This window comes from Mesoplodon densirostris, chromosome 15, assembly GCF_025265405.1.
Source record: "Mesoplodon densirostris isolate mMesDen1 chromosome 15, mMesDen1 primary haplotype, whole genome shotgun sequence".
Classification (NCBI taxonomy): Eukaryota; Metazoa; Chordata; class Mammalia; order Artiodactyla; family Ziphiidae; genus Mesoplodon; species Mesoplodon densirostris.
In genome coordinates, this window is record NC_082675.1 from 47,462,883 (window position 1) to 47,476,030 (window position 13,148).

The 13,148-nt window shown below is 33.8% G+C and overlaps 1 protein-coding gene across 3 annotated transcripts in view; it reads right to left on the reverse strand.

Annotated features, from left to right (window-relative positions):
- Positions 1–13,148, reverse strand: part of TRAPPC8 (trafficking protein particle complex subunit 8) — a 93,650-nt gene that overhangs the window by 38,965 nt on the left and 41,537 nt on the right. For all 3 annotated transcript variants that reach the window (XM_060119035.1, XM_060119033.1, XM_060119034.1), the window contains exons 12-18: positions 12,138–12,269; positions 8,364–8,588; positions 7,034–7,142; positions 5,200–5,394; positions 3,918–4,048; positions 929–1,003; positions 258–384 (exon numbers count right to left, since the gene is read on the reverse strand). In XM_060119035.1, the coding sequence (XP_059975018.1) occupies positions 258–384; positions 929–1,003; positions 3,918–4,048; positions 5,200–5,394; positions 7,034–7,142; positions 8,364–8,588; positions 12,138–12,269 (994 nt within the window). The remainder of the gene's footprint in view (positions 1–257; positions 385–928; positions 1,004–3,917; positions 4,049–5,199; positions 5,395–7,033; positions 7,143–8,363; positions 8,589–12,137; positions 12,270–13,148) is intronic.

The window sequence follows — 13,148 nt, forward strand, 5'->3', positions numbered from 1 at the left end:
AGTTAGAATTTACTAAATTTGGATCAATAACAAAAAAGAAAAATACATAGGGTAGAACCAAAGAATCATCAAAAATACATCAGAAGGGAATAAAGTTGTTTTATTTTTGAAGCAATGGCAGAGTTAAAAATAATCCAAATTATTCATTCTTTCATTTGATTAAATGCCTTACTAAATGTACATTAAACTTATTTTTAAAATACCTCATTTTTCATTTTATTCTATGGAGATTTAATTATTAGTTTCTATAGCTTTACCTGTGTGACATCCAGGAAGAGCACCAATGCCATCTACTGCCATGGAGCCCTGAATAGTGCCAAGATTATAAACAACTCCCAGAATATGCAGCTCCCCTATGTGATGGGGAAAGAGCTTTAGCCTTGCCTGTGGAGATATTTAAGTCACTCTTATTATCTGTTTTCATAGTCTCTTAAATAGTGCAATACCTAAATTCTGTAATACTGCAGAATTTATATTTAATATCAATATAATTTAATATCAATAATTTAATATCAACATAAACTCATGACCTAAACTTAACTATCAATTGATTTCTCTTACTAGAAAGCATTTTCTTCAAAAGAAATTTTCTAAATTCAAAAGTTATAGGCCTGGATCCTCATCAATACTTTTAATAAAAACCAAAATATTCTGGTCAACCAAATATCATATGAAATTACAACACTCATCCCAAGAAGAAAGCAAAAACTTTTTTCACCAGGCTTCTTAGGAAATTAACAAACTAAAGACCACTGCAAACCTACTTTCCCAATCAATCTCCCCCCGTGCAATTTCACTTTCCTAATATTCCAAATTTTAGTTTTTTTTTAAGAAAACTGGAATATAAAACAAACTGAATAAATGGATTTTTAAATTTTGTTTTCATCTTACTTTTAAAGACTTGACAGAAAAATAATGAAACAATTACCACTTTAGATTCTTCACTATTAATTAAGAATTCTGAAACAACTTCAGTTCCAATCATTTCAGGTTCACCTTTTACCTGAAAAGTAAATTATGTAAAATATACATTCTAATGAATAAAGTATCAGATTATTAACATTTCTATGTATCAATATTTAAGAACAATAACAACAGTTATAGTTAGCGTTTATTAGCTTTTCACCATGTGCTAAGCAATATGCAAAGTGCTTTGATTTCACACCGGCAGTAAAGTCATGCAGTAGTAGGTACTTGATTTATTTTATTTTCATTTCATTCAGTCCAATTCAACTGCAGAAGATAAGTGATCTACTCAAAGTCATAGCCACCAAGAAGATAAAACCTCAAGAGATACAAGTTCAGTTGCTCATCGTAAAAAAATGGCCATTTAATTTAATCTTGCAATAAGAGCAAATTTTTTCTTCTTTTACTCCGACCAGCCTCTTTTTCCAAATTGGCTAATTACACATGGAAAAAGTAATAACAGCTTAAGTAGGATACATAAGATTGGTGGACAATAACAGCAGTGCGGGAGAGCAAAAAAGTCCTGTCTCTTCCAAAAGCAGAGCTAAAGTTGGCTCACACTGGGGTAAACTTAATCCGCATAAACCCTGTTTAACTTTTACCATGAAATTAGTTAACTGACACAAGAAATAAAAATTTCATTTCCCTAAATTCCAGTTCAGCATCTTAGTCCATCACCAGTAGAAGCTCATGAAGAAACCCAAAGAGTGTGAAATTTACAGAAAAAAGTGCAACTTCATTATACACAATGACAATTTTCACTTAACTTTAATAAACCTCCTTTAAACCTAACATCTTGAACAGACTAACATACATCAAAAATTAATAGAACTTTGAAAAAACTTTTCCAAGAGTGAACAATTTATACTCTTCTAATTTGTATTCCAGGCATCCAAAAAACATTAGAAAAATTACTGAGGTTGCTAAAATTCAAGTCAGAATAGAGCCTGGGAAACCTCAATCTTTCAAAACTATTCACAATAAGTATAAATAATCACAAAATGTCTTCAATGAATTTAAGCAGCAAGACTTAAGACTTAATAAGGCAATCTTTAAAAAAATGAAAATGCTTCAAGAGAAATAGTTTAAGTAGTTTAAAGTTAGTATAACAGACATCTTCTTTCAAGTTCTCCCTTCATAAATCAGCACCAAAATATTGGGATATTTCCCAATTTAAAAATAAATTTTACCACTTTATTAAAGCATATAGCAAGGTAGTATAAAGAAGTATAAGTAACATAATAGATATTGGTGAATAAACTAATAAATAACTAAGTAAAAAAATGTATTTGCCCAAGTTATTTCTATTACAATCAGCTGCGTAACAAAATTTCCTGCCTCAAAAATAACTATCTTAAATATATAAAGAAATTATTACAGACATACATAAGAAAAAAGATAAATATAAATGAAAGTTATGACAATTCACAAAAGAAGAAATATAAAAACAACAACTTCAACTTCACTAGAAATCAATGAAATGGAAAACAAAATAGCAAGACAGCATTTTTCTTAACCTGTAAGATCGAGACTTTTTTAAATAGATAAGAATACTTAATCTTGCAAAGATGAGACACCCAACCCCATATACTGCTGGTGCAAAGCTTGTTGGTATGACCTTTTGGGAAACCAAGAGTATTAAAATATTTATTCCCTAAAATATTCTAACTTCATGGCTAGGAATTTTTCCTACAGAAGTAATCAGGATATGAAACTATGTACCCAAATTTTCACCAATGAATTATTATAATAGTAAACAAATGAAAACTTCCAAAACTACTACCAATGGAGAGAGTAGAACAGCTTACAGACCATTCGTGTTATGGAATATTATACAAAAATGAAATATTAATATTTTTAATACCAAAATATGCATATAAATACAGAATGAAAAAAGCAACATACATAATGAGAATCCCACATATGAGCAAAAAACATACAAATGCAAATGATTAGAAAGGCATACAAAAGTGTTAAAGTAGTTATTTCTAAATACTGAGAAGACAGTGAAATCTAAGAAGCAAAACAGATGAACAAACATAACAAAACAGAAACAGTCATAGATACAGAGAACAAACAGGTAATTGCCAGGGGGCAGGGTGGGAGGAAATAGGTGAGGGAGATTAAGAGGTACAAACTTCCAGTTGCAAAGTCAATGAGTCACAAGAAATGTACAATGTGGGGAATATGGGCAATAACCCTGTAACATCTTTGTATGGTGACAGATGACAACTAGACTTATTATGGTGATCATTTAAAAATGTCAGAAATAGCAAATCACTATGTTGTGTATCAGGAACTAACATAGCATTGTAGGTCAATTATACCTCAAAAACAAAATAAACAAATGAACAAACTCATAGAAAAAGAGATCTGATTTGTGGTTATCAGAGGCAGGGAGTGGGGAGATGGGGAACTGGATGAAAGAAGTCAAAAGATACAAAATTCCAGTTGTAAGATAAGATACCAGAAACATAATGTACAGCATAATAAGTACAATTAACACTGTTGTACGTTATATAAGAAAGTTAAGAGAAAATCCTAAGCATTCTCATCACAAGGAAAAATATTTTCTTCTATTTCTTTAATTTCGTATCTATATAAGATGATGGATGCTAGTAAACTTACTATGATAACCATTTCTTGAGGTATGTTAAGTCAAATCATTATGCTGTACACCTTAAACTTATACAACACTGTATGTCAGTTTTATCTCAATAAAACTGGAAGAAATAAATGCTGAGAAGACAAAACAGTTTTACTTCTATCCTCATCTTCTTCTGTACTCTCAATTTTCAATAAGCATATCTCATACTTTTTGTAACTAGAGAAAATAAGCATAAAAAAAGAGTAACTTCAGCTCACTGAACAGAAGAAGTTGAAATGCTATTACAGCATCTGTTAGACTGTTACTGAAACATGCTTATTACAAATACCTTTTAACAACTTACTAGTTCTTTAACTTCTTCATTTTCCTTTCCACTGACATCTTTAGGTTGAAACTTCCAGAGCAATGACAAATCAGTCAACAAAAGTGGAACTTTCAAAGGGTTTCTAAAAGCCACTTCCACTGTTACTGGCTCTATAAAAGAAAGGCCTAAATTAATAACTTGAATAAACCCCATACATCACCCTATGCTTCAATTCTCTGAACACACCTTGCTTTCACAGCTCTGCATTTCTGCCTATCACCTTGTAAACGTCCATTTATTCAGGATCCAGTTTAAATTACCTTCTCAAGAAGATTTCCCCAATTTCTCTGTACCAAAGAATGTCATTCTGTCTTCTATATTTCAAAAGCACATTGCATATTCCTGTATTAAAGCCCCCACTGCATGGTTTTATAAATGCAGCTCACTATATTATGAGTACTCAATTTACTTTTGCATCCCCAACTTCTAGTCATATTTGGCATGCAGAACATTATCTTGAGGGCTTCCCTGGTGGTGCAGTGGTTAAGAATCTGCCTGCCAATGCAGGTGACACGGGTTCGAGCCCTGGTCTGGGAAGATCCCACATGCCACGGAGCAACTAAGCCTGAGCGCCACAACTACTGAGCCTGCACTCTAGAGCCCGCGACCCACAACTACTGAGCCCACGTGCCACAGCTACTGAAGCCCGTGTGCCTAGAGCCCGTGCTCCGCAACAAGAGAAGCCACCGCAATGAGAAGCCCGCACACCGCAATGAGAAGCTTGCGCACAGCAATGAAGAGTAGCTCCTGCTCGCCACAATTAGAGAAAGCCCACGCGCGGCAACAAAGACCCGACGCAGCCCAAATAAATGAATTAATTAATTTAATTAAAAGAAAAAACAAAAAAACCCACATTATCCTGAATACACTGTAAACAAAACAAATAAAAGCTGATTCACGTTGTTGTACAGCAGAAACTAACACAACATTGTAAAGCATTCATACTCCAATAAAGATGTGGGAAAAAACAAAAAACAAAAAAAACCATGAATAGAAATTCAAGGGACTTCCCTCGCTGTCCAGTGGGTAAGACTCCACGCTCCCAATGCAGGGGGTCTAGGTTGGATCCCTGGTCGGGGAACTAGATCCCGCATGCGTGCCACAACTAAGAAGTCCGCATGCTACAACTAAGAAGATCCCGCATGCTGCAACTAAAGATCCTGTGTGCCACAACTAAGACCCAGCACAGCCAAAATAAATAAATATAAATAAATAATTAAATAAATAAATATTTTTTGGAAAAGAACTTCAAGTATATCACCTTCTACAACTGCAAGCGGAAATCTTGAGTTATCTGAGTAACTGTTCAAACAGTACTCTGTGGGATGGAAGTTGGATGGAAGTACTCCTCTGTTGACCACAGCCACAACGTGTTCCTCAAGTTCTCGCCACTGCTGAGAGGATTCAGAGTCATATTCTTGATCAAGACTTACATGAGTAGCTGCTTGCTTTTCACCTTAAAAAAAAGAGAAAAATGTCACTATTAAATACACATATTTATTAACACCTGCCCTCAAATGAAATATATTTAAAATAAAGGTCTACGGTATCCAAATAAACACATATACCATTCTTGCCTATTTCCAATTATCTGAGAGAAAAATATCCTCTTACCAATTCTAGCCTGATTGGAACTTAACTTATACTATTGATGCTTTTTTCCTTCTGACTCTGAAAGAATACATCTTCCTAGTCGTCTACAATTTTATATGAAATATTTCAAACATACACACAAAGCATGGAGAATAATATAACAAATACTTGTATATCAAAATTTAACAAATGTCAACTTTGTTATATGATCCCAAATTTTATTTAAAAATAAAATAAATGTTACAGATAGAGTTGATGTCCTCTATGTCACCCTCCCCAATCCTGTCACTCTCCTTCATCTCCTCCACTGGTACCACTTCTTCCCAGAGCTACTCTGAAGCTGAAGTATAGCATTCACACTCATATTTTTTATTTGTTTTACCTTACCAAATGAGTGTATACATAAACAGTTCATAGAGTTGGTTTATATTTTTGAAATTTATATACATGGAATTACATTTCAGCCATCATTCTGCAACTTTTCCACTCAGCTTTATGTTGTGGGTATTGTCCATGAAACCATTATATGAATGTACCAAAATTTATCAATTCATTCCCTGCTGTTTTACTTTTCTTGCTACTAAAAACAATGCTGCTATAAGCATCCTGATAAATATTTTTAAATAAATTACTAAATTAGCTCTTAAAAAGAAACATATTAAGCTCCAATTAAGAAGGCTTAAAATTACAAAGTTTACTTCAACATGCATGAAGACCCTTGATGTATTTATACTTTTGGCCCAGGACTGCCATTCTATGGCTCAATGCTAAGGAAATAATCCTATGGGTTTTTTTTGTTTTTTTGCAGTACGCGGGCCTCTCACTGTTATGGCCTCTCCCGTTGCGGAGCACAGGCTCCGGACGCGCAGGCCCAGCAGCCATGGCTCACGGGCCCAGCCGCTCCGTGGCATGTAGGATCTTCCAGGACTGGGGCACGAACCCGCATCCCCTGCATCAGCAGGCGGACTCTCAACCACTGTGCCACCAGGGAAGCCCAATCCTATGTTTTAAAGAAGTCTTACAACAAGAACAGCATAATATTGGCAACTGTTCACTGCATCTGTATACATTTGAAATTTTCCATAATAAAATGTTAAGGCAAGTTTTATCCACAAAAATGTCTATTATAACTTAGATTTTATATAAGCAAAAAGATGGAATATAACAAGCAAATGTTACAATACTTTATATGCACTGAATGGAATATTTTACAGCCATTAAAAATGTTTATCAAGATTATGTAAAAACATGAGAATTCTTTATATTATATAAGAAAAGTCATTATGAGTACGGCTATTTTGTTGTTATTGTTTTTAGTTTTTAAAGCTGGAAGGAAAACCCGGAAGTAGTAGCTCAGGTAGCAGGATAATAGATGATATGGTATTGTTGTTTATTTTCAAATATTCTTTAACAACTACACATTATTTTTTAAATGGAAAAAGATGAAAAAACTTAAAAAAAAAAAGTCAAGAGGTAACAAAGCCAAATTAAACTTTACTAACCATCTGCTGGTCGTCTGTCGTGGCCAAAGAAAACCCGTGTTGCTGAACTGTTAATATATGGTAAAGGAAGCTGCGGTAAAGGACCATCTGGTGATAGCTGACTTACATTCTAGGAAAAATACCAAAGAAAAGAACAATTTTTGAGAAAACTTAGGTATCTTCAAAATGTACTTCCTCATTTTTTAATACACAAGATATTAAAAACATGTTAAACAAGAATATTACTAGTTTTACTAGTAATATTTAATATTTGAGTCATAAAATTTTATAACTGGGAAGAACTTTAGATATCATTGATTGTGGTCCAGGAGAATCTCCCTAAGGTTACTCCGCTAGTTAGTTCCCTCTAGATGTTATACCTCCAAATATTATTGTTATTATTATTATTATTTTTAATCACACCACCACCCCGCCGCTTTCCCCCCTTGATGTCCATACATTTGTTCTCTACATCTGTGTCTCTTATTTCTGCCCTGCAAACTGGTTCATCTGTACCATTTTTCTAGGTTCCACATATATGCATTAATATACAGTATTTTTCTCTTTCTGACTTAACTTCACTCTGTATGACAGTCTCTAGATCCACCCACGTCTCTACAAATGCCCCAATTTCATTCCTTTTTATGGATGAGTAATATTCCATTGTATATATGTACCACATCTTTATTTTTGTATGTTTTTTACCTGGACTCATTATAGCATCCTATCTTCCAAAATTCTTACCCATATGATTTCAAATTAATAAAGTATAAAAGGGTAATTATATTTTGCAGGATAAAATATTTACTATTCATGGACCCTGAGGAAAAAATTACAACTTTCCATTTCTCCACAAAACAATGCTTTAAAGTTAACTATCCTCCTGTCTCAGTGAAATACTTTTTCTTCCTATTAATTCTTCTGCATTACATCAAATTAATCTATCTACCTCCCACAGATCCGTATCTCCTTATCTTTCATAGGAAAAAGAGAGGAATGTACTTTCCAAATGGGGAGATAACCCAATATACTGTAAAACCAGTTATAATTCAAAAATACGTAATGAAGAAACAGTCCAGAAAGCTCATGGAATCTTTTCTTTTTTTAAGATTCCAAGTACAGATACAAATGTTTACTGGAATATTAAAATTCTCTTTTATGAGAACTGTGGAAAGGCAGCACAACTCAGATCTATGACCAAAGAGCCTAGCCTGACATATTAAGACAGATAATTGCATATATTCTAATAAAAATACTTATAAGACTCCTATTAGCTAGTACTGAATGTGCCTTTTGCTGAAAATAATGACAAATATAATTTTAATATCCACTCCTGAAAATAAGTGTTCACCTTGTAAACATAAAGATATTCTCTGAGGAAAGCCCCTTGTTGAGCAGCAGATTGTTTACTTTCATTGATTAAGATATGCCTAAAAGCAGACACAGCATTGTCCAGTTGCCTAAGAGTATAGGACTGACGTCCAATGGTGAAATTAATGTGATCCTCTGCAAGAGACCAGCCTTTTCCTTTGTAAACTTGCATGGCTTGACAATAGCAGCGTAAAGCATGTTTCTTCTGTAAGAAAATATACAAAGTATTACAATCCAAATTTCTCTTGGACTAGAAAAAATACACACACACACACACACACACACACACACACACACGAAATCAAGTAACTGGTAATTAGTTCTTCCTCTAACAGACACTGGGATGATGAGGAAAATGAAACTAACATTTATGAAAACCCCTTTGCAATTACTGCTAAAAACCAAGAGGTCCTGAAGCAAACAAGTAGCTGCTCTGTCCAAGGGCAAGAAGTCTAAGAAGTCAGGGCTAATAATGACTTCATGAAAAACCATCTGGGAGTTTCCAGAGCAGTAGCACATGGAGTCATGGATCAGTTAGAGACTTGCCATTAGCTTGTAGCTGAGAGCTATCTTGTAAAGTCTAAATTTTGTTATGGTTAGCTCTCTATACCACCACACTGGGCTGAACAGTAATGTGCACGCTAATACTGCATATATGAGTATATGGTGTAAGTATGTACATATATTTATTGGTCTTGTTTGTTTGGCAGTGTAGTGATAAAGTTTGGCATCCATTTCTTCTGCCCACCGCTGCATCCTGCCACACCCATGAGCAGATATTTGGCTTTAATTACATATCACCGCCACCCTCTGAACTCAGACAACTTCCATTCTAAAAATGGGATTTGGTACCAAGAAAAAGGCTTCTCTCCATCTAACCTTTTGCTTCAGACTAAATTCTTGTAACCACTCCCCTCTCCAGGGCAGATTTACAAATTCTGTACCATGTTTAACCAGAATTGTTCATTTTTTTAGGAAATGTTTTCTTGAAAAGAGATAAAGAAAGCAAATCAAAATCATCTGCCACTTGAGAGCATGCAATAAGAACAGTCTCTCTTTTGTGATATTCTTACAAAGATACCCGATTTGAATCTCAGGATGAGGAAACATCAGATAAGCCTAAACTGAGGGACATTCTATAAAATAATTGGCCTATAATCGTCAAAAGTGTCAATATCATAAAAGTCGAAGTATCCTTCTGAACAGGATCCTTCACTATAAAGGACATTTAGGGGGCAACTATCAACACCTGAATGGCGTCTAAGGATTAGATAGTAGTACTGTATTAGTACTAAGTTCTTGATTTTCACTGTTGTTTTATGGTAATACAGGAGAAAAAATTTTGTTTCTAAGAAACAGGAAATATGTCCTAAAATACTGGGGGTACTGGGGCACCAGGTACACAACTCTCAAATGGCTCAAGTAAACAAAAGCTTCTGAACTGTGCTTGTAACTTTTTTATAAGTTTGAGATTATTTCAAAATAATTTTTAAGTGATGTTTCTTTAAAAAACAAAAAACCCAATCTTCGTACTTCATTTAGTAAAGGAACACAGTTACTGAATCTTAAAAACTGAGAGATACAGAGAAACAAACGTGTCTAGAAGTGTCGCGTTCAAGTGCATTTTTTAGGATCTCTTGAAAAAGCGTCTAAAGAGATTTAAGAGGTAACAAGGATTTAAAGTCTGCCTTTTGAAATAAAAAATACAAAGACTGTCCAGGGTATTCTGGGCACAAACACCTTCTCCAGCACTTTCTTAATTTTTTTTTTTAACTATAAAAGTCTCTTATAATGTCGGTTCTCTAACTTTAAATACCTTATATGTGTTCATATTCTTAATGAAAAAATTGAATTATAAAAAATTTCTGGGGACAAGTAATTCAACATGAACTCACAGAGAGGACTGAGAAATGACATTACTATATATATAATCTCCTCTATGCTCCTCACTCATCCCTCCCAATACACACACCTGTTTTTAATGGAAATGTTATAAAAAGTTGGTGCTTCTCAGAAACAACCTGGCCTCAGTCAGAATTACGTGCCCTATGCGTGCCCTATCTTCCAAGGAAGATACTGTTCTTGACAAACTTCAATGGGACATATATTTGCTTTTCCAATAGGTCTTCATTACCAGTTATATTTTCAAGTTTCTACTACTTGAGAAAGCGATTCCCTGGGTTCAAGGTATACAGAGTGGTCACAAAACAGCAACCTACCTTGGAATCATTAACTCCATGAGATAACTACAGTTAAAGATAATTATTAGGCCAGATAGCAAATGTATGTCAACCTACCACAATGTAGCCATTTTTAACTTGCTATGCATTTCCTAGAAACAATATGCCCTGTACTTTTAGAAGGTAAATACAAGATCCAATGACATCATAACCACAAATGAAACCATTCACAAAAGTGGACAAAGATGTGGAAAAAGGATAACTTATTTTTTAATAAGAGACACGATCATTCCTAATGGGGCATATAATTATTCTTCCAAGGAAAGGAAACCACATGCTTAACACATTTTGTAGATTTCTGAATAACACTTTTTAAGCAAAGATAAACAATGGAATAGTATGTTTCAGATGCATTTTATACTTACTATGGAAAAAGAGCTGTGAAAAATCAGAGCCTTTTTATTTTTTTCCCCCACTTCAGAGCCTGAGAAGTTCTAATACATAAAGTACATCAAATTATTATAAAGACTTTTAATTTTATAAATATTTTTACAGTTTTGTATTTAATATAAAGCAAGGTCACATATTTTCTAACTTGCCAGTTTCCAAAAATAGAGGGAAGAACCCAAATCTTGAAAAGTTGGTTTTTAAAAATCATGGCATTCTTACATGAAATTGAGAATAATTTTAGAACACCTTTATTTCTTTGTATCTTTGAAATAACATATAATTTACAACACTGGCATGTTCTGGTTATCGCAGACTTTGAAAAACGTATGTTCATAAAAATTCTTATTAACTAAATTCAAAAAAATCCTCACACTCCCTGACTAGATTAAAAAATTCCTTAAGAGACAAGACATGTTAGTTTTACAGGTGTAAGCTCAGCTCCTAGGCAAGGTCCCTGGAATATAGAGATGATTACTCAACCCACACTTCTATCTATATTTACAGTAAACCACCACATCTCAACTGCTGTTACCACTCTAGAAAGTGGTAACTGCCTCTAGAAAGGTCCCTCCAGCTAACGCTTAAAAGGACAACTGGGGCCAGAGAATCTCTCTAAATTAATAAAGATCTTTTCCAACCCAACTGCTCCCAGGGACAAGAGACAGAAGATTTCTACCCATTAAATATTTAGTAAATACTATTAAGAGACATTCTGAGAGATAATAGAAGACCAGAGTTGAAGTAGGGAGGGTTTAATCGCCTTTAAGAAGAATTAAGATTACTTCAGTGCAGTATATCTGGCCTTCACATATATGATTTAGTTTAACCTCACAAAAATTGGGGCAAAATTCCAAATTTTATAAATAAAAAAAAAAACGGAGGCTCAAAGACATAACTTTAAATAGTCAAGTTGTGAGTAGATCAAGATTTAAACTCAAATTTGTCTAAATCCAAATCTCATGTCCTTACCAATATAACACATTACCTCGGAACAAAACTTAATTCCATCTTTAGAACTTTAAATCAAAAATTGACAAATAACATACATCTATAAACTAAACAAATTATAACAAATAAAAATTAAAATAAATAAATAATTTTCTTTTTAAAGCAAATGCACTCACTTGCCCTGCTTTACTAAACCGGTGGCCTGCCAGTATCATATGAAACGCATATTTTCTAACCATGGGACTCTTCATGTTTATAAAGCAATGTGCCGCCTGCTCCAAAAGAAGTGCACTTCGAAGATCAGAATCCTATTGAATGTTAAAGAAAAAGAAGGTTAACTTCACAAAATTAAAAGTAAAGAGGTAATTAGTGAAAAAAACATTTACCTTCTTAAAATAATATATAGCATACACAATATTTAACTTAGGAGTATCTGAGGGCAGAGATCAAGAGACAATCCAGTCTTGATGATTCTTTCTTCCAATAAGCCAAATTTTAAAAAAGTTCAAAAAAGTCTCTATCATGAAATATTTTCTTTTGCTTTTCATAGAGCCAAATGTCTGGTTATGATATGCCCCATGTAATAAATCTGTGAAGAAATGCAATCCCTTTTCAAATGGCAAAAAAAGAATATAAACTGGGAATTTAATACAGGTATACTGATTTAAAGATAAACCAGAAAATGGAGTACAGAAAAAAATATATTCACACCAATCTAATTTCTTCTGGAAACTGATCTGTGACATACAATAGCATACTTCCATCCATCCAAGAAAAAAGGAAAGACAGAATGTGTGTAGATCATGATATAATCTAATCTACTACTCTGTCCTCTATCAAGTTTTACTGTACTTAAAAGGAATTCTCGGTTTTTGCTCTAGTTCAAGAGGGTCAAAATGACTGATTTGCATTAAAAAGTTCAGAAGGCTTCCCCTTCAAAGATTATCACCTACTGTTAGCATATTAGTTAGTAAATGGTATAACTCAAATTAGTTTCCACTTCAACTGACTTACAACAGAGTCTACAAAAACCACATACTACATTTATAGCCTCACCCGTAAGGACAACCTTTCAAATGACAGAGCCATCATCACTTTACAAATAACTGAGAAAGTACTGAAGGTTGCTGATCAAGCATCAACAACATTTTCACCAAACTTTCTCTAGTTTTTCAGCTATTCTCAAG